The sequence below is a fragment of the Pezoporus wallicus genome, unplaced genomic scaffold (assembly GCF_028554395.1).
Source record: "Pezoporus wallicus isolate ANWC-B61680 ecotype Strahan unplaced genomic scaffold, APGP_CSIRO_Pwel_v1 contig_14114, whole genome shotgun sequence".
Classification (NCBI taxonomy): Eukaryota; Metazoa; Chordata; class Aves; order Psittaciformes; family Psittacidae; genus Pezoporus; species Pezoporus wallicus.
The window spans coordinates 80,162-97,597 of NW_026635323.1; the positions used below are offsets into that span (position 1 = coordinate 80,162).

General features: G+C 61.9%; 2 protein-coding genes across 2 annotated transcripts in view; both read right to left on the reverse strand.

Moving 5' to 3' along the window:
• The window catches only part of SHMT2 (serine hydroxymethyltransferase 2), a 33,371-nt gene extending 21,279 nt beyond the window's left edge, over positions 1 to 12,092 (reverse strand). The window contains exon 1 of the mRNA XM_057418798.1: positions 12,087 to 12,092. The gene's annotated coding sequence lies outside the window, so the exon portion shown is untranslated. The remainder of the gene's footprint in view (positions 1 to 12,086) is intronic.
• LRP1 (LDL receptor related protein 1) overlaps positions 1 to 17,436 on the reverse strand; it is a 64,231-nt gene that overhangs the window by 1,135 nt on the left and 45,660 nt on the right. Inside the window, exons 42-86 of the mRNA XM_057418823.1 lie at positions 16,872 to 17,061; positions 16,344 to 16,548; positions 16,040 to 16,232; positions 15,623 to 15,748; positions 15,408 to 15,536; positions 14,843 to 14,962; positions 14,186 to 14,299; positions 13,699 to 13,848; positions 13,320 to 13,454; positions 12,795 to 12,911; positions 12,477 to 12,605; positions 12,110 to 12,232; positions 11,623 to 11,763; positions 11,358 to 11,545; positions 10,966 to 11,149; positions 10,702 to 10,787; positions 10,493 to 10,612; positions 9,924 to 10,111; positions 9,505 to 9,710; positions 9,187 to 9,375; positions 8,947 to 9,095; positions 8,546 to 8,639; positions 8,113 to 8,229; positions 7,901 to 8,020; positions 7,247 to 7,369; positions 6,881 to 7,006; positions 6,670 to 6,786; positions 5,385 to 5,491; positions 5,116 to 5,248; positions 4,746 to 4,865; positions 4,289 to 4,411; positions 3,974 to 4,117; positions 3,760 to 3,894; positions 3,439 to 3,558; positions 3,079 to 3,350; positions 2,806 to 2,984; positions 2,448 to 2,554; positions 2,122 to 2,238; positions 1,839 to 2,015; positions 1,427 to 1,567; positions 1,169 to 1,342; positions 931 to 1,092; positions 582 to 756; positions 260 to 364; positions 31 to 95 (exon numbers count right to left, since the gene is read on the reverse strand). Coding sequence (XP_057274806.1) covers positions 31 to 95; positions 260 to 364; positions 582 to 756; positions 931 to 1,092; positions 1,169 to 1,342; positions 1,427 to 1,567; positions 1,839 to 2,015; positions 2,122 to 2,238; positions 2,448 to 2,554; positions 2,806 to 2,984; positions 3,079 to 3,350; positions 3,439 to 3,558; positions 3,760 to 3,894; positions 3,974 to 4,117; positions 4,289 to 4,411; positions 4,746 to 4,865; positions 5,116 to 5,248; positions 5,385 to 5,491; positions 6,670 to 6,786; positions 6,881 to 7,006; positions 7,247 to 7,369; positions 7,901 to 8,020; positions 8,113 to 8,229; positions 8,546 to 8,639; positions 8,947 to 9,095; positions 9,187 to 9,375; positions 9,505 to 9,710; positions 9,924 to 10,111; positions 10,493 to 10,612; positions 10,702 to 10,787; positions 10,966 to 11,149; positions 11,358 to 11,545; positions 11,623 to 11,763; positions 12,110 to 12,232; positions 12,477 to 12,605; positions 12,795 to 12,911; positions 13,320 to 13,454; positions 13,699 to 13,848; positions 14,186 to 14,299; positions 14,843 to 14,962; positions 15,408 to 15,536; positions 15,623 to 15,748; positions 16,040 to 16,232; positions 16,344 to 16,548; positions 16,872 to 17,061 — 6,435 coding nt within the window. The remainder of the gene's footprint in view (positions 1 to 30; positions 96 to 259; positions 365 to 581; positions 757 to 930; positions 1,093 to 1,168; positions 1,343 to 1,426; positions 1,568 to 1,838; positions 2,016 to 2,121; positions 2,239 to 2,447; positions 2,555 to 2,805; positions 2,985 to 3,078; positions 3,351 to 3,438; positions 3,559 to 3,759; positions 3,895 to 3,973; positions 4,118 to 4,288; positions 4,412 to 4,745; positions 4,866 to 5,115; positions 5,249 to 5,384; positions 5,492 to 6,669; positions 6,787 to 6,880; positions 7,007 to 7,246; positions 7,370 to 7,900; positions 8,021 to 8,112; positions 8,230 to 8,545; positions 8,640 to 8,946; positions 9,096 to 9,186; positions 9,376 to 9,504; positions 9,711 to 9,923; positions 10,112 to 10,492; positions 10,613 to 10,701; positions 10,788 to 10,965; positions 11,150 to 11,357; positions 11,546 to 11,622; positions 11,764 to 12,109; positions 12,233 to 12,476; positions 12,606 to 12,794; positions 12,912 to 13,319; positions 13,455 to 13,698; positions 13,849 to 14,185; positions 14,300 to 14,842; positions 14,963 to 15,407; positions 15,537 to 15,622; positions 15,749 to 16,039; positions 16,233 to 16,343; positions 16,549 to 16,871; positions 17,062 to 17,436) is intronic.

The following is a 17,436-nucleotide window of genomic DNA, read 5'->3' on the forward strand; positions in this document are numbered from 1 at the left end:
ACCAGGCCCCACGGGCTGCCCCACACATACGGCTGCTCTGCTGCTCGCTGACGATGAAGTCCTCGCAGCGTGTTCCCGTCATCCCCACCGGGCACCTGAGAGCATGGGGAGAGCATCGGGGTTAGCAAGGGCTGGGGGACAGCATGCAGAGGTGGGGCACAGACCTGGGGGCCGGGGGGGGGGGGGGCACACAGATGGGGGTCTGTCAGTCACATCTCCCTCTGCTCTCCCGTACCCCCCCATCCCCTGTGGGGCTTACAGGCACTGGGGCAGCTGTGTCTTGTCGCTGATGGAGCAGGTTCCGCCGTGCAGGCAGTAGCTGTCGCAGGTCAGGCAGCTCGGGGCTATCTTCCCATCCGGGCAGCTGTGGGGCAGAGGGGGTCAGGCACACGGCAACCCCCCCAGGCCTGCCCTGTGCCCCACATCAGGATGGGCTTAGTGGGAGAGATGCCCGCAGCTCCTGCGCCTCCCACACTGAATTCCAGCATCCCAGCTCTGCCCAATCCACCCACAGGGACACCGTTACCCTTGCACCCTCCGTCCCCTCTTCCTCCCATGGACCCAATGTCCCCGGCACCTACATGCAGGAGACTTCTCCGCTCTGCTTATTGATGCTGCACTTGCCCTCCTGGCACCGGGAGCATTTGTTGTCCTGGCATTGGGCGCCCTCGAACTGCGGAGGGCAGCGGCACTGCTTGGCCCCACTGGCTGTCATCTGGCAAACCCCATCGTTCTCGCAGTAGTCAAAGCATTGCCCTGCAAGCGGATACGTGGGGTCAGCCCCACGCTGTTCCCTCCAGGGGTGCCGGTCCCACCACCCCACCCCGGGTCACCACAGACAACTCCCCCCATAGAGGAAGCCGAGCTCTCCCCAGAGCATCCCCCAGACCCAGCGCATCGCATCCCTCGCCCTGGGCAGGCAGCACTCACGGTACTGGCAGCGGTCCCCGATGAAGGTGGGCAGGCAGCGGCAGTTGGGCTGGTTGCCCTGGTTCACGGTGCAGCTCCCGTTGTGCAGGCAGTAGTCGGTGCACACTTGCTGGTTGCACCGGGGCCCCGTGAAGCCGGTGGGGCAGCGGCAGGTGGGCATCCCTGAAGGACCAAGAGCCATCAGCATCGCTCCCTACGCAGCCAGGAGCAGCCCCGACCCCCAGGCTCGGCCCCTTACCCGATGGGGACGCGGCGCACGTGCCCCCGTTCTGGCAGTAGTCCCAGCACTGGTCAATCTGGCACTTGTCGCCGTTGTAGCGCGGTTGGCAGCGGCACTTGGCCTGCCTGCGGGCGTTGAGGAAGCAGCTACCGCCGTTCAGGCACACCAGGTCGCAGGTATCGGTGGTGGGCACTGGGAGGGAGGGATGGAGGTGAGCGGGACCGCGCTCGGGTGGGGAGCATCCCCCTTTCCTCCTCCTTGCTCCCCATCACCTACCAACGGGGGAGACAGTGGGCGAGGGGATGACCACGCAGGTGCCGTTGTCCAGGCGCTTGCCGTTGGGGCAGGTACAGACGGGGCCGCTGGGGCTGAGCAGGCAGAGCCACTCGCACTTCTTGCGGTCACAAGGGTTGGTCACTGCCGAGAGGGAAGGGGTGATGTGGGGCTCCCCCCAGCAGCTTCGGGGCATCTCCCATTGTGCAAACCCAACGCCCTGGGGTTGCCATTGCATCTGTCCCCGTCCCCCCCCATCCACCCTCTTGCTCTGCCCATCCAGGTGCCCCTTGCTCGTGTGGCCGAGTCTCTTGCCCAAGCTCCATCAATGCCCCACATCAGAGATCAAGCCCCACTTGATGGCATCTCCCTCCCGCCCCAGGAGCAGAGTGGGGGTCCCGGGCCTGGCACACACCCTCTGGTTGCTTATACTGGTGGTAGAGCACGACATCGGTTGCGTGGTTGAGGCCAGACGTCAGGTTGGTGACAGCCTTGTGCCCAAACTTGTGGATCTTGAAGATGCGGTTGTTGATGTAGGTGACTCCATAGATGTAGTCCTCGAAGATGTCGATGCTGAACGGATGGCTCAGCCCTGGGGAAGGAAAGAGGGGGCACACTCAGCTGCTCAGTGCCTTGGGACAGGGCTGATGAGGGATGCTGGATCCCGTTTGGGGCGGTGTTGGGGTCCTCCAGCTTACCCTTCTTGTTGTCAATGGCCACTACGGGGTCGGTGCCGTTGAGCCGGATGCTGCCGATGACGGAGAGCTTGGCATCAGCCCAGTACAGCCGCTCATTGTGGTAGTCCACAGCCAGGCCTGAGGGGTCACACACACCCCCCCACACTGAGTTTGAGGCCCCCAACCCACCCTCCGAGCCCCTCTTGACCAAGTCATGGCCCCTACATACTCCTGCCATGGGGCTCAGAGCTGCATGGTCAACCCTCCCCAGCACGGGTGGGTTGTACATACCCCCTGCAAGGTCTTCACCACCCCTTGTGCCCCCCTCAACACCCGTCTTTGCTCACCAGTTGGCCACTGGATGTTGTCCTGCACCAGGGTCTCGCGCAGGGTCCCGTCCATAGCCGCTGTCTCGATCTTGGGGTGATTGCCCCAGTCTGACCAGTACATAGTCCTGCAAAGGACACGGGCAGGTCACTCCCGGCGTGGGAGCAAGGAGGGGAACAGCAGGAGGACATTCCAAGGCCCCATGGAGAGGGAAATCCTCCCCTGTTCTCCCCATAGCATCACCATCATGACCCAAGGAGCCAGCTGGCTCGAGCGGTCACTGGGCACAGGGAGCTTCCCCATGGACGGGCTTGTTGGCAAGAGGAGCCAGAGCGAGGACCGGGAAGATGCAAAGGAGAAAGGGCTCAAGCCTCTCACCCCCTAAGTGGGTCGACCACGATGGCGTGGGGCTCATCGATCATGCCCGAGATGAGCGTCTTGCGATTCTCGCCTTTCATCTGCGCCACCTCGATGACGTCCCGCCCCGAGTCCGTCCAGTAAATGTTCCCGGCCACCCAGTCAATGGCAATGCCCCGCGGCATCTTCAGCCCCGAGATCTGGGAAGGGCACAAAGGGGACAAAGAGGTGAGGGCAGAGGATGCCAGCAGCCCGGTCCCGGTGCCTCCCGCCGGGTCCCCCGGCAGAGCTCACATTGAGGTGGGTGACACCGCCGTCGATCTGGCGCCGGTTGCGGTTGGAGGCGGTGGAGGCGGTGGAAGAGGCGGGCAGCTCCCGGTACGAGATCCTGCCCGTGTGCCAGTTGGTCCAGTAGATCTTGTTGCCCTTGACGTAGATGTCCATGGCATCGATGCGCACGTTCTCATCGCCCTGGAAGGCCGGCTCGTAGGCAGAGTTGGGGTTGAAGGGGTACATGCTCCGGATCTTGTTGTCATCGGCGATGTAGAGGATTTGGTGCTCGGAGCCTGCGGACGAAGAGGAGATGTTGGTGCAGGCAGAGGTGCATGGGGAGAAGGAGCAGGGAGGGAAGAGGGGGCCCCATGCCCTCCTCACCTTCTGCTTTGCACATGTTGTCCGTCTTCATGAAGTTCTTGGCGCAGCTGCAGACATGGGAGCCCTTGGTGTTGTTGCAGAGCTGGGAGCACGTCCCAAAGTGCAGGCACTCGTTGACGTCTGGGTAATGGGAGATGGGAGTCGGGGGGAGAACAGGAGGGTGCCCACCTCAGGGGCTGGTCTGTGCTACCCAGCACTCGGAGACCCCATCTCTCTCCAAGCCCCACAGACACCATTTCTGATGCTCCATCTTGGGGGCAAAACCCAACCATAACCCCAATGGCCTGACCCCAAACCTCATCTATCAGTGTCGGGAAGTACCTTGGCAGGAATTCTTGTCTGGCACCTTCTGGAAGCCTCTACGACACGTGCAGTACGTGGAGGACTGCAACTGGATGCACTGGGCCTCATCCCCACACATGGTGGTGTTGGTCATGCAGTCGTACGACTTGTGGTCTGCAGCGGGGGATGAGCTGTCAGCCCCTTCGCAGCTCCCCCCAGTGTCCCCCCCTTTGCCACCCCAATGCCCACCCACCATGGGAGCAGGACTGCTCATCGGAGCCATCTCCACAGTCATCGAAGAAGTTGCAGCGGAGGTTGGCACTGATGCATTTCTTGTTCTCGCAGAGGAACTCGTTCTTGTCCTGGCTGCAGCTCTTGGGCTTGGCCGTGGGTGACTCTGCGGGAGCAGGGGTTGTGGCTGTGACGCTCCCTGCCCACGGGCACCCATCCCCGCCGGAGCCTCAGGGTGCCAATGGTGCAGATGGCGACAAGGACACCGGCACCCGGTTTTGGGGTGCTCTGCAACGCACTGCACCCCGGCGCGGTGCCCGGAGGCAGCCCCGCTCACCGCAGTCCCTCTCGTCCGTGTTGTCTCCACAGTTGTCGATGCCGTCGCACTGTCGACCGATCCACAGACATACGCGGTCGTTCTTGCAGCGGAACGGTCTGTTGGGGGGACACTGGAATTTCACTGCACCGGCAAACAGAAACAAACGGTGACGGTGAAAGGAGACGCCATAGCCGGGCTGTCGCGCTTGTCACAAGCTGCTGCTCGGCCTCGGCCTCCGGGGAGGCTTGGTCCCACGAGGGCGAGCGGGCTCCGGAGACTAAAGCAAAGAGACTGAAGCAAAGACAACGGCCCAGTTCCTGGCCCAGCCCCGCTCCCCATCGCCAGCCCCAGCACCTCCGACTGGAGCCCCCCCTTGGCACAAAGGGGACCCGTGGCTCGGGGACTGTCACCCCTCAGACCGCTGCCCCTGCAGCCCATGCCGGGGAACGGGGAGAGGCAATGCAGCATCACTCACAGCACTCCTCGGGGTTCTCGTCCGAGTTATCCCCGCAGTCATCCTCCCCGTCACACTTCCAGGCCAGGGGCTTGCACAGCGTGTTGTTGCACTGGAACTCATCCAGGGGACACGTGCGAACTGCGACGGCAATGGGACAGGAGGAGAGCCGTGAGATGCCGCTGCCCGGCTACCGAAACCCCAGCCTGGCACTGCAATTTACACTCCAATTTCCAGCACAGCTCCAATTTACAGCACAGCTGGGGGGCTCTCCAGCACTTGGATATGTGCCTGTGCATGCCCAGAGTGCTCCCACCCGCGCTGGGGACACAGGAGACACGAGGGGACATGGACAACCGGCCCCGAGGCACACTCGCAGCGTTGCCCTTACCCCCAGTGCCGCAGTTCTCCTCGTCAGTGCCGTCCATGCAGTCTGCATCAGCATCGCAGCGCCAGCGCATGGGGATGCAGTGCCCGTTCTTGCACTGGAACTGGTCGAACTCGCAGCGCGGGGTGCAGTCTTTCTGCACAGGGGAAGTCAAGGGGCAGCAGTCAGCCAGGACAGCCCCGCGCAGGGCAGCATCCCGTTCCAGGAGCAGGCTCTCAGCCCCTGCCCGGTGGCCAAGGCCGGGTCCCCAGCGGCGCACAGGGTGAAGGTACCTCATCGGAGCCATCCGCGCAGTCGTGGTCCCCATCACACTTCCATCTGCCGGCGATGCAGCGGCCGTTGGCACACGAGAACTCGCTCTCGGAGCAGGGCCGGGGCGCTGGGGACAGAGGACACAGGGTGAGCCCGCAGTGGGAGCTGCAGGCAGGCTGCGGGGGGGGCACAGACACAGGTCCAGAGGCACAGAGTGGGGGGCAAGCAGAGCTGGGGAACGGCCAAAGAGGGGCACGGCTGATGCCACCTCGCGGTCCCTTCCCATCCCAGTTCCCTGCAGGGAAATGGGGTTGTGGGGGGGTACCATGGCCATACAGACCAGCTCCTGGCAGCTTCCCTGCTGCATGTGTCCCCCCACGTCGTTCTCCACCAGCCCTATAGCTCCCTGCTGCCCATGGCCAGGTCTAGCAGCGCTTGCACATGGTCCCCTCCTTGCATGGCGTGGGGACAGAGCCCTCGCAGCCCAGTGGGCCAACACCAACACAGGCAGTGCCAAACCTGCCTGCAGGAGGGCAGTCTCCCACTGGGATCCTTCCCTTCCCTATTGCCCTAGGGTAGGACATGTGGGGCAGGCGGCCGCTCTGGCCGCAGAGCAGAAGCCAGCAGGACTATAGGGGAAAAGGGAGGCAGAGCAGGAAGGGTCAAGGAGGGGATGGATTTTGGAGCCAAGTGTGAGCCATGCATGGGCCCCGGTGGTGGAGGCAGCAGGGTCGGAGCCTCCCCGACTGCGGCTCCTGTGGAGGGAGATGCTGGTGCTGATGATGGATAAATCCGGCTGGGTTGTCGGGTCCCGACCCCTCTGCCCTCACCTAGAACTTATGGTCTTCATTTGTTCGAGAGGGACTGTACATGGAATTAGAAAGATTTTGGCAGGAACCTACCTCTGAGTGCCCCGTAACGACAGTGTGAAAATGGAGAAAAACATAAGATGAGGTGAAATGGCACAAACTCAACCCCACGATGTGAAAGCAACAGAAAACAGAAAGCTGCACCCTAGAGAGCTGCAGGGAGACAGCAGGACCCGGGTGGGAGCTGATGGTGGGGAGAGGGTCTGGCTCTGCCGCGGCCCCTCTGGGATGTGGCAGAGCCCATGTGGATGCTGGGGTCACCTCCTCCCTTCTACCTGCCCCACTTGTGGCAGGAGGAACCCTGGCACCAAGCACCCATCCACTGATGCTCCCCTCTAGAGCTGGGGGGCACTGGCAGGCCTTGGGGCCGGATGGGGGGGATTGAGCCACTCTCCACCAGCTCCCAGCACAGCAAAGGCTCGAAGGCAGCACATACTGCAGCTCTCCTCGTCCGAGTTGTCCCCGCAGTCGTTGTCGTAGTCACACTGCCAGCGACCCGGCACGCAGCGGTTGTTCTTGCAGCGGAACTGGTAGGGCTCACAGGTCCGTTCATCTGGGATGGGACAGGATGGGATCAGCGCTGCCCTGCCATAGGGCTCCCTGCCCACACGGTGCCCTCGGGGCTCCTCTCCCCAGCCCCTGCTCACCGCATTCCTCCTTGGGCTCGTCGGACCCATCCCCGCAGTCGTCCTCCCCATCGCACTTCCAGCGTGCTGGGATGCACCGGCCCGAGTCCTTGCAGCGGAACTCGTCCACGCCACACGTCATTTGTGCTTGGGGGGGGGAGAACGAGATGGCACAAGTGGGGTTAGCACCACCTTGTGCCAGCAGCCTTGCAACACAGAGGGCAAGATCCCCCCATTGCAAGCAGGGAGAAGTCAGAGAGAGGGGCAGACCAAGGCAGAATCATCCCCACCATCACCCATTGCCCACAGGGACCCGCAGCACGCAGAGGCACCGGGGAGCTCCCGGTTTCAGTGTGGACCCCCCCCAATCCCTCACAGTCTTCTTACTGCAGTTGGCAGGTTCATCTGAGCCATCGACACAGTCGTTGTCCCGGTCGCACACCCAGACACGAGGGATGCAGCGCTTGGTGATGGCGCACTGGAACTGGTTGGGAGCACAGGTCACCTCCGCTGCAGCGGGGAGAAGCAGTCAGGAGAGGCAGTGGGGCACAGCCCCATAACCTCTCCCCCCCTCCCCCACTGAGCGGGGGATGCAGATCAGAGCCATGGGATGGCTTGGGTTGGAAAAGACCTTAAAGCTCATCCACGGGCATGGGCATGGGATGCCCCTCGCTAGACCAGGTTGGCCAAGCCCCCTCCAACCTGGCCTTGAACACTGGGATGGAGCATTCACCACTTCTCTGGGCAACCCGTGCCTCCCAGTAAAGAACTGCTTCCTTACACCTAACCTGAGCTTCCCCTGTTCCAGTTTAATCCCTCAGCTGTGCAATAGGCTCAGTGCAAATCCAGTGCAAATATTGACCCTGCCGCTTCAAGGGATTTAAGGATTTCATCTCCACTAGGAAACAGAAGTGTCTGCAGGGGGACAGTGGGCAGAGGAAAGGAGAAAGCCCCTGCCCGGAGGAGACACGCATCCGACGCAGCACTGAGCTCCTCACCCCAAGCGTGCACATGCCCCATGGCTCCCAGCCCCACACTCACGGCAATCCTTCTCGTCCTCTCCATCACCGCAGTTGTCCTGCCCGTTGCAGCGGAAGATGCCGGGGATGCAGCGGTTGGTGTTGGTGCATTTGAACTGGCTGGGCAGACAGACGTGGATATCTGGGGAAAGGAGGCAGCCAGCTCAGGACCTGACCCACTGCACCTCTGCTTCCTGGGACACTGGGCTTGCGAGGAGGAGATGGGGAGCCTACCACAGTTGGCTTCATCCGAGTTGTCCTGGCAGTCGTTGTCCCCATCACAGATGAAGGCCGGGTTGGTGCAGATCCCAGTGGAGCACTGGAACTGCCCTGGCCTGCATTTGAACTCAGCTGCGGGGTGAGCAAGACGGGGTGAGACGTGTGCTCTGGTAAACCTTAACCTCCCACTTTCCCCTCTGGGTTCCTCAGCACCCAACTGGGGTGCAGTGAACTGAGAGCAGCAGTTGGCTGTTGTTATCCCCCCACCCCTGTTCCTTAAGCCCCATTAACAGGGTGACTCTGCCCTGTGCTGGAGCTGGCAGGGAGCAGCAGCACTGCCCTGAGGCCAGCTAAGCAGTGGGGCTGGGGGGGGACCAGACCAGCAGCTCTGCACAGCACACGATGCTGGAGGGCTGGCAGGAGCCCGGCCGACGCTGCGGTCACTCACGGCAGTCCTCCGGCTCATCCGAGCGGTCCCCGCAGTCGTCCTCTGTGTCGCATTTCCACCAGAAAGGGATGCACTTGTCATTCTTGCAGACAAACTGCGATGGAGAGACCCGCACTGCTGAGGGCGCAGGGAGGGAGGACCCCAAAGGCTTTATCCCGCTTCCCAGGCACTCCACCCCCAGGATGCTGGGGGGAAACCTCGACCCACAGATACCCTCTGGCTCCCCTGGGCACCCCCAAACGACTGCACTCTGCGTGTGCTGGCAAGTGCCACAGGAGGGAAGTGTTGCCTGCGCCTGCAGCCACCTGATGCACAGCACCAGCGCCAGCAGAGGAGCTGGGGCCTGCTGAAAGCACAGCACAAGAGGCCAGGGCATGGCCGAGCAGGCAGGGCTCTCGTACCTGGCTGGCCGTGCAGTTGGAGACGCAGGTTTTGCCATCGCTGCCCAAATAGAAGTTGGTGGGACAAGCACATTTGTGCCCCCCGCCCGGAGAGAGGAGGCAGAGGTTGCTGCATCCAGCATTGTTGGTCTTGCAGGGATGGTTGGGAACTGGGAGGGGGGAACAGAGACACAACCACGAGTCAGACCAAGGCAGGGGACCCTCAGCTTCGAGCCCTGGTGCGGGCACATCTCAGCTCACCATCAGGCTGGCGGTAGGGGTGGTAGATGTGGATGTCCATGGGGCGATGCAGGGTGCTGATCAGCAGGGTCTTGTTGGCTCCCGTGGTCTTGTGGGCCCGGTTGATGGACTTGGTCTCCCAGTCGGTCCAGTAGATGAAATCCTCAAAGAGCGTGAGGGCAAAGATGTGCGGGATGTCCTGGCTCAGCACTGCAACAAGGGGAATGGGTGGCTCAGCCTCACGCCACCCCTTCCAAGGAGCAGACCTCTCCTCCTGCTCAGAGGAGGTGGTGGAGCTGGGGACCATAGCCAGCCCTGGTGGGACCCCGGTGCTCTCACCCGTGTGCCGGTTGGAGCCATCCAGGCTGGCAAACTCTATGTAGTCCTCCCGTGCATCAGCCCAATAGATGCGGCTGTTGATGTAGTCCAGGGTGAGGCCATTGGGCCAAGTTATCTTGGTGTCAACGATGACGCTGCGGTTGGTGCCATCCATGCCGATCTTCCCGATGAGGGAGTGGTCCCCCCAGTCTGTCCAGTACAGGTAACTGGGGATGGAACAGAAGAGCGGAGGGAGACTGAGTCCAGCCCAAGCCACAGCAGTGAGTGCCCAATGGCTGAACTGATGTGATGGGTAGGGAGAAGCAGCCAAGAGCCCTAGAGGTGAGGAGGGAAGACCTCATCCCATCTCCCAACCTCCGGGACTAGGGAAGATGGAAGAAGGGCACAGAGGAGTAGGTGCAGGTCCCCCAGGCTCTCACCCATTCTGGACATCCACCACCAGTGCCCGGGGCTCACGCAGACCCGAGTTCACCAGGACAGTGCGATAGGCACCGTTGAGCTTCGACACCTCGATGGTGTCCCGACCTTTGTCGCACCAGTACAGGTTGCCTCCCACCCAGTCCACAGCCAGCCCATCGGGGTTGCTGAGCCCAGTGCGGTGAAGGACCTGTTGGGAGAAAACAGAGATGCTGGGGCTGGACAGGGAGAAGCAGATCCCACCCTGGTTCCTCGGGGGGTGACAACATGGGATCATAGAACAGTTTGGGCTGGAAAGGACCTTAAGATCATCCAGGTCCAACCCCCAGCATCCCACTTCCTGGTCCTCCCCAGTGGTCCTCCCCAGCTCCCTTTCCTCCTCCCTTCCCACCCATTGCTCTGGGGCAGCATGGAGCCCATCTCTGCTTGGGATGGGGATGCAGAACAGCCCATAGCAACCTGGGCTGATGCCCTGAGCTCAGTGATGGCCCCACGCAGTCACTGGTGGTGTCCCTGGGGCAGGAGATGGGTGAGGACCAATGGCCCAGGCTGGGGCTGCCTCAATCCCCACCTGAACGTTGCTGCCGTTGATGTGCATGCGGCGGATCATGCTGCCCTGCGTGGTGACATCAGTCCAGTAGATCATCTGCTCCCGGTAGTCGAAATCCAGCGCCACTGCATTGTTCAGCCCCTGCGAGGAAGGGAGAAGCATTGGAAGAGCCTTTCCTGCAGCACCTACAAGCAACAGGGCCCCTCTCCAACCGCCAGCTCCTTCCGAACCTGCTTGAGCAGCGTGTAGTTGGAGCCATCCAGGTTGAGCTTCCTCAGGTAGTACCGGTTGGCAAAGATGAGGAAGGGCTCTTCATCTGCACAGGGAAGGCAGGAGATGTGTCAGGGATGTGGGTCCCACCTTGCCCCCTGCCCCACTGCTTCCCAGCTCTCTTCCATAAGCCCAAGGCAGCAGCTTTGCCTTGTGGAGCACCGTGACCAACCCCAGCACCAGCAGCATCACCAGAAGAGCATCCCTGCCTCCTCCACTCTCACCTGTAACAGCTTTACAGCTGGTGGGGTTGTCAGGTTTGAGCTTGTAGCCCTCTATGCACAGGCACTTGTAGCTCCCCAGGGTGTTGATGCACTTCTGGCTGCAGGGGTAGGTGGTGGAGCACTCGTCGATGTCAATGCACGTCTTCCCGTCATCCTTCAGCCGAAAGCCGGGACGGCATCTGCACTGCAGGAGGCAACCCGGAGCTGTTAGACACATCCAGGGACGTGACAGGCATCACCACGGGACAGGCGGGCTTGGGCACAGGCAGCTTGCAGACAGCAGCCCAGGTGAGCATCCCCTGCCCAGCTGGCGCAGGACACGATGCCGTGGAGGAGGCAGGGAGCAGGAGAGCATCCCTTTGGCCGATGCTCCCGGCCTGCGGGCCCTTTACCTTGTACCCGATCTTGAGGTCCTCGCACTCCTGGGAGCAGCCGCTCAGCTTCTTGTTAAGGCACTCATTGATGAAGCAGTTGAGCTCATCGGAGCCGTCGGAGCAGTCGTTGTTGTTGTCGCACAGCAGAGCCTCGGGGATGCACTTCCCGTTCTTGCAGAGGAAGAAGGAGTCGTTGCACTTGTTCTCTGCAGTGGGGACGTGGCAGCGGTCAGCACAGGGGGAACCGGGCGGCCCCGCTCCCAGCCGTGGCCCCCAGCAGTACCTGGGCTGGTGCAACGCGGGTTCTTGGGCGCCTCATCCGAGTGGTCGTGGCAGTCGAACTCGCCGTCGCATTCCCACTGCCGGTTGCTGAGGCAGCGGCCGTTGGCGCAGCGGAACTCATGGGGACCACACGTGGGGTACTCTGTGGGACAGCAGCAGCTCAGGCGATGCGGGAGCATCCAACCCCTCTCCTCACCCCAAACCCTTTCAGGGTAATGAAGACTCCTCCAGGGTCCCATAGAATGGTTTGGGTTGGAAAGGACCTTAAGGTCATCCAGTTCTAACACCTCACACTAAGCATGAATCCAAGGCTCCGTCCAAGCTGGCCTTGAACGCTGCCAGGGATGGAGCACCCATCACTTCCTTGGGCACCCTGTGCCAGTGCCTCACCACCCTCACAGGGAAGAGCTTCTTCCTTATCTCAGGAGACCCAGTGCTGCAGGAGATACAGCCCTCGCTGTCCCCCCCCCGGTCCCATAGGCACCCACCACACTCTGGGGACTCATCCGAGCCATCCCCGCAGTCATCGTCATGGTCGCAGACGAAGTGCTTGGGAATGCACTGGCGGTTTCCACACATGAACTCCCGCTCATCACACGTGTTGTTGTACACTGCAATGAGGCATCACTGTCAGACCCCCCCCGTCAGACCCCTCTGCTCTCCTGCCTGCCCCCCCCAGCCCTTGTCCCGTGGCTGTGAACAGCACCCGGGTGCCCTTGGCCCAGACATCCCCACGTCCAGGTGTGCCGCCACCACAGCGCTGCAGGATGAGGCATCCCATCTGCTCCCGACGGAGTGCTCTGCCTGCACTACACTCTGCTCCTCCTGCCGAGCACCAGCCCGTGGGGCACTCACAGCAGCCAGCAGCCAGGGTCTCATCAGCTCCATCCGCACAGTCCTTGTCTCCATCGCAGAGCCAGCGCTCGGGCACGCACACGTAGGTACCTGGGCACTGGAAGGATCCCGCGCTGCACGTGGTCAGCCCTGGGGCAGGGAGAAGCAGGAAGGAAGCCGGTCACCCCCGCTGGTGAGGGGGGATACAGAACCCAGGAGGGCAGTGAGGACCACGGCACAGGAAAGCAAGGGTGGGAGAAGGGATGGGCAGAGGGAGGAATGCACAGGGATGGAGGCAGGGACTGAGGGGGGTCAGAGCAGCGGCTGGAGCAGACTCACGGCAGCGGCTGTCTTCATCGGAGCCATCCCCGCAGTCGTCTGCCCCATCACACACCCAGAGCTTGGAGATGCAGCGGTGGTTGTTGCACTCGAACTGCACGGGGTAGCAGAACTTGTCTGGGAGAGGAGAGGAAGGGTCAGAGCTACGGCAATGCAGGGGGAAGGACGCAACGGTGATGGGCACTGGAGCGGCAGGACCAGCGGGGGATTCCCTGCTCTACAGCTGGAAATGTTCCCCAGCTCCTGAGCAACGGTTGGGGTTTGTTCAGGGGGATTGGTACTAAAGCTATAAACTAAGGGAGCCAGAACTGGCCACCTTCAAAATGCCCCTGGGCACCAGTGTGTGCACTGAGCAATGCATTGGTCGCAGCCAGAAGCCCAAGCTTGTGGAATAAGACCATAGAGGGGGAAGAATCTGGAGCCTGGTCCTTGGCAAAGGGGCGTCAGAGAGGGTCCTGCCTGCCCTTTCGCATGCCTGTGCTCGCCACCCCATGCCATCACCCCCATGTCCCTTGCTCTCCCCACCCTGCCGCTCACTGCAGTGGGTCTCGTCTTCTCCGTTCTCGCAGTCATCCTCTTTGTCACAGGTCCAGGTCATGGGGATGCATCTCCCGCTTGGGCAGGCGAAGTAATTGGCTGGACACTTGGGTTTCCTCCCGCCTGGTTTGGGAAGGGAAACATCCAGAAGGGTGCTGTGGACACGTCCTGCCTCCTCCCAACCCAGAGCCACCCGACCCCAAAGGGTTCCTCCCCAAAAGCCCTCTGTGTTCCCGCACCCATCAGCACCCTCCACGCAGGACCATGGTCCCAGTGTGCCAACAAAGCACCCGCCACCCACATGGACCCCAAAGGGACATCGCCCATCGGGATGCCCCGAGTCCCCTTCTCCTCTCCCTGCACTCACCTGGGCAGTTGCGCTCGTCCGAGTAGTCTCCGCAGTCATTGGCCCCATCGCACACCCAGCTCGGGGCGTAGCACAGCGACGTGTGCTCACACTTCTGGAACGTGGTGCCCTTCACCCCCAGCTTGAAATAGCTGCTGCAGTCGGTGGCGGCTGCAAGGGACCACACCAGGAGCCCCGTGTGATGGGTGCCCTGTGGTCCCACCACGCAGCATCAGCCCAAGCCTGCATCCAACAGCCCTTCCCTTCCCAAGAGCCGCACCGAGCATCAGCCCTATGAGCTGCTGGGACCATGTTAAGCACTTCTGATGGGCTATGGGGTGGTGAGGGGATAGCACGGCATGGAAGGATGCAGTGATGTGCTGATGGGACAGGAGGCAGGGCCCTTCTCCCTCATGCCAAGGACTGAAACACGGTGCAGGGACCCAGAGGGCAGGAGCAGCTCCATCAAGGCAGAGCTGGGAGCAAGGGGCAGAGCTGGGGCACTCACTGCAGTTCATTTCATCCGAAGCATCCTCGCAGTCAATGAACTGATTGCAGCGGCTCGAGTTCCCGATGCAGGTCCCGTCCCGGCAGCGGAACTCAGTGGCAGCACAGCTGGTTTCTGTAAGGGGGAAGCCCCACAGGGGATGAGGCTGGGGGGGGGGGACACACCCAGCAGCCCCCATACACCCAATGCCCAGAGCAGGCTATGGGGCACCTGATCCTGTACCCCCATCTCTGGTGTCCCTTCTGGCTGAGACCTGCGGTCTCCCCAGCTCAGCACACTCTGCCTGGAGCTGGGTGAGCTCAGGGAATCTCCTGCTCTTGGTTCTGAACCAAGCAGCCCTGCAGGGATGCTCGGGGGAGCGTGGGAGCCGTGAGGAGCATCGCTCTGTGCTCCTCCTGCCGACTGCTCCTCCCAGGTGCTGCGCTCTGGGTGCTGCACGGCAATGCTCAGGAGCTCTTCCTCCCGAGCTGTCAGGGACTGAGCTGACAAAGCGCAAGCAGCATGAGCAGGATTTAAACCTTGGACTCGCCACGAAGCCCTGGCTCTGCTCTGATCCTGTCAAGCTCAAGGTAACCCTTTCCCGAAGCTGCTGTCCCCGTCCCAGGCAGCTGACAGAGCCCTGGCAAGGGCTGGCCAGGAGCCAGGCAGCATCCTTACTGTTACAGGGCACTTCATCCGAGTTGTCCCCGCAGTCATCCACGCCATTGCACCAGTAGCGGCTGGCGATGCAGCGCCCGTTCATGCAGTGCAGGTAACCCTTCTTGCACTTGCGGCTGCCTGCGAGGGGGGACAAGGAGGAGGAGGTGAGGGTGAGGCTGCCTCAGCTCCTCAGGGACTCTTCCAGCAGGAAGAAGCAGCAGGCAGGATCAGCAGACGGGCTCCCTGTGCTGGCAGCATCCCCTGCTTAACCCTGTGCCGGCGGCATCGCATTGCAGGGCGAAGCATCGCCTTTGCCCAGCTGAGACCTCTCCAGGTCAGGGTTAGACAAGGGATGCTGCAGCCCCACTGGGTCAGCTCAAGGTGTTCCACTCTCCATCCTGCCCCGCCAAACTGGCAACAGTCTGGAGCACTTAAAGCCTGGATGGACCCATCTCTGGGAGGGCAAAAGGGACACAAGAAGACACCCAGGATCCCAGTCTCCCTTTGCCAGCCAGAGCTGGGTGCCTGCATGTGCTGGGGGGGCATGTGTGTGTGATCAAAGCAGCAAGAGGAGGAACCTTACTGCAGTAGGACTGCTTCTCATCTGACTTGTCCTTGCAGTGCACGACGCCATCGCAGGTCCGGCTGAAGTCAATGCAGTCGCCGTTCCCACACTCGAACTCGTCGTGCACGTTGCAGGTGGAATTCAGGGCTGGAAGGGACACGGGGGGAGCGTCAGGGACCGGCCTCTCCTGCCCTTCCCGTCCCCAGCAGCTCCCGCTTCCACGTCCCCACCACCTTTGCAGGTGAGGTCCTCCTGCAGGACGCGCTCCCCACGGCAGGAGCAGTTGACGTGGCCCTTGGGAGTGAGCAGGCAGAGGTCCTGGCAGCCGCCGTTGTTCACCCTGCACAGGGACAGCTCACCTAGGACAGAGGGGGAGCGCTCACACCAGGGACAGAACCAGTGGCCCCTTCCCTTTCTCCTCCCCAGGCAATTCAGGGGGCCCTAGGGGGATGCACAGGGTCGGGGCACCCAGTCCTGCAAGGAGGATGCCCTGGGAAGAGCACAAACAGGGAACCCCCCAGCCTGCACAGGGTTTGGAGATGGAAATGCCTTGGCGGTGAGGGTCTTGAAGGGGCAATGGCAGGATGGTGGGATGGGCTCTCCCTCCCCTGGCACTGCCTGGGATGGGGCAGGGATCTCCGCATCCTTACAGCTGTCCGTGTCGTTGGCCACGGCAATGATGCCCATGGGCTGCTGGGGGATGTCAACCCGCAGGAGCTTCATGTCCGTGCCCACGTACTTGTTGGCTCGCTGCACGGCCCTGCGCACCCAGTCCGTCCAGAAGATGTAATCCCCATAGACAGCCAGGCCAAAGGGGTGCACGGGCTCTGATTTCAGGATCACCTGCGGGACATGGACAGGCCATGAGCACAAGGGACGTCAAACCAAAGGCAGCCTGTCCCTGTGTGTCCCCTGTGCCCGTGGACGTCGCCCCAGCCCCATCCCCGCACTCACGTGGCGGTGGGAGCCGTCGTATTCACATCGCTCGATTTTGTCCAGTGTGGCATCAGAGAAGTAGATCTTCTCAGCCTTGTGGTCAATGGCCAGCCCATTGGGTGTCCGTATGTCCTGGTCAATGATGATGAGGACGTTGGCACCAGAGAGGGTGGCACGCATGATGCTGGGGTGCTGCTCATTCCAGTTGGTCCAGAACATCAGGCTGCAAGGGGTGAGACACGCAATGGATTTACAACCCCAACTCTCTGCCATGCCCCTCTGCTATGCGGCTTCCAGGGACTTTAGGGTGGATGGGATGTTGTGGGGTGGGAAAGGGACAAATGAGGCCATTGCAGCCAGCTGGGAAGCGTGGTACCCCATGGAACCAGCCAGGCAGGGAAGGGGATGGGACTTTGGGATGCTGAATGATTGTGTGAGGACCTTTCCTCCATGGGTCCAACACTCTCTGTGTTGGGAGCCGGTGCTTCCACCCCAGGGGAGGGGTGTCCTGGATGCTGGCCCTACGGACCACGCACGGACACTCACTTCTGGCACTCATCCAGCACGAAGGCCCGGGGGTGATCGTCCCCTGACATGGTGATCACCGTCTCCCTCTCGAAGGCGCCCAAGCGGCTCTGGTCCACGGTGTGGCGGGTGATGGTGGAGGTGGTGTAGCTCGTCCAGTACAGCGTGTCCCAGCCGCGGTGGTAGGCCAGCCCCTCCACCGAGCCCACGTCTGCAAGGGGGGGGTACAGGCCAGGGGCACGTCAGCCACTGATGGCCATGACACCCATGGGCATCTTCTTTGGCAGCCTTCTAATGACATCCCCCTCAGAGGCTCTGGCTGCTTTAACACCACCTGATTGGGCTGGTGTCTGTGCTAAGGGGTGAGATGGGACCCCCTCATCTCACTGGGGAGCCTCCTGGGCTTTACCAAGCCAGCAATGACACTTCCTTAAGGGAAGGCTGAGCAATGTTCGCCAGTGACAAAACAAGGGCTTGAACTCGTGCTCTGACCATCAGCCCTGCACTGGCCAGTCCTGGTCCTCCTGTCCCCCACAGCATCTGCACTGGGAAGGGGAAGGTTCTCCCTCTGCCAAGGGAGAGCTGA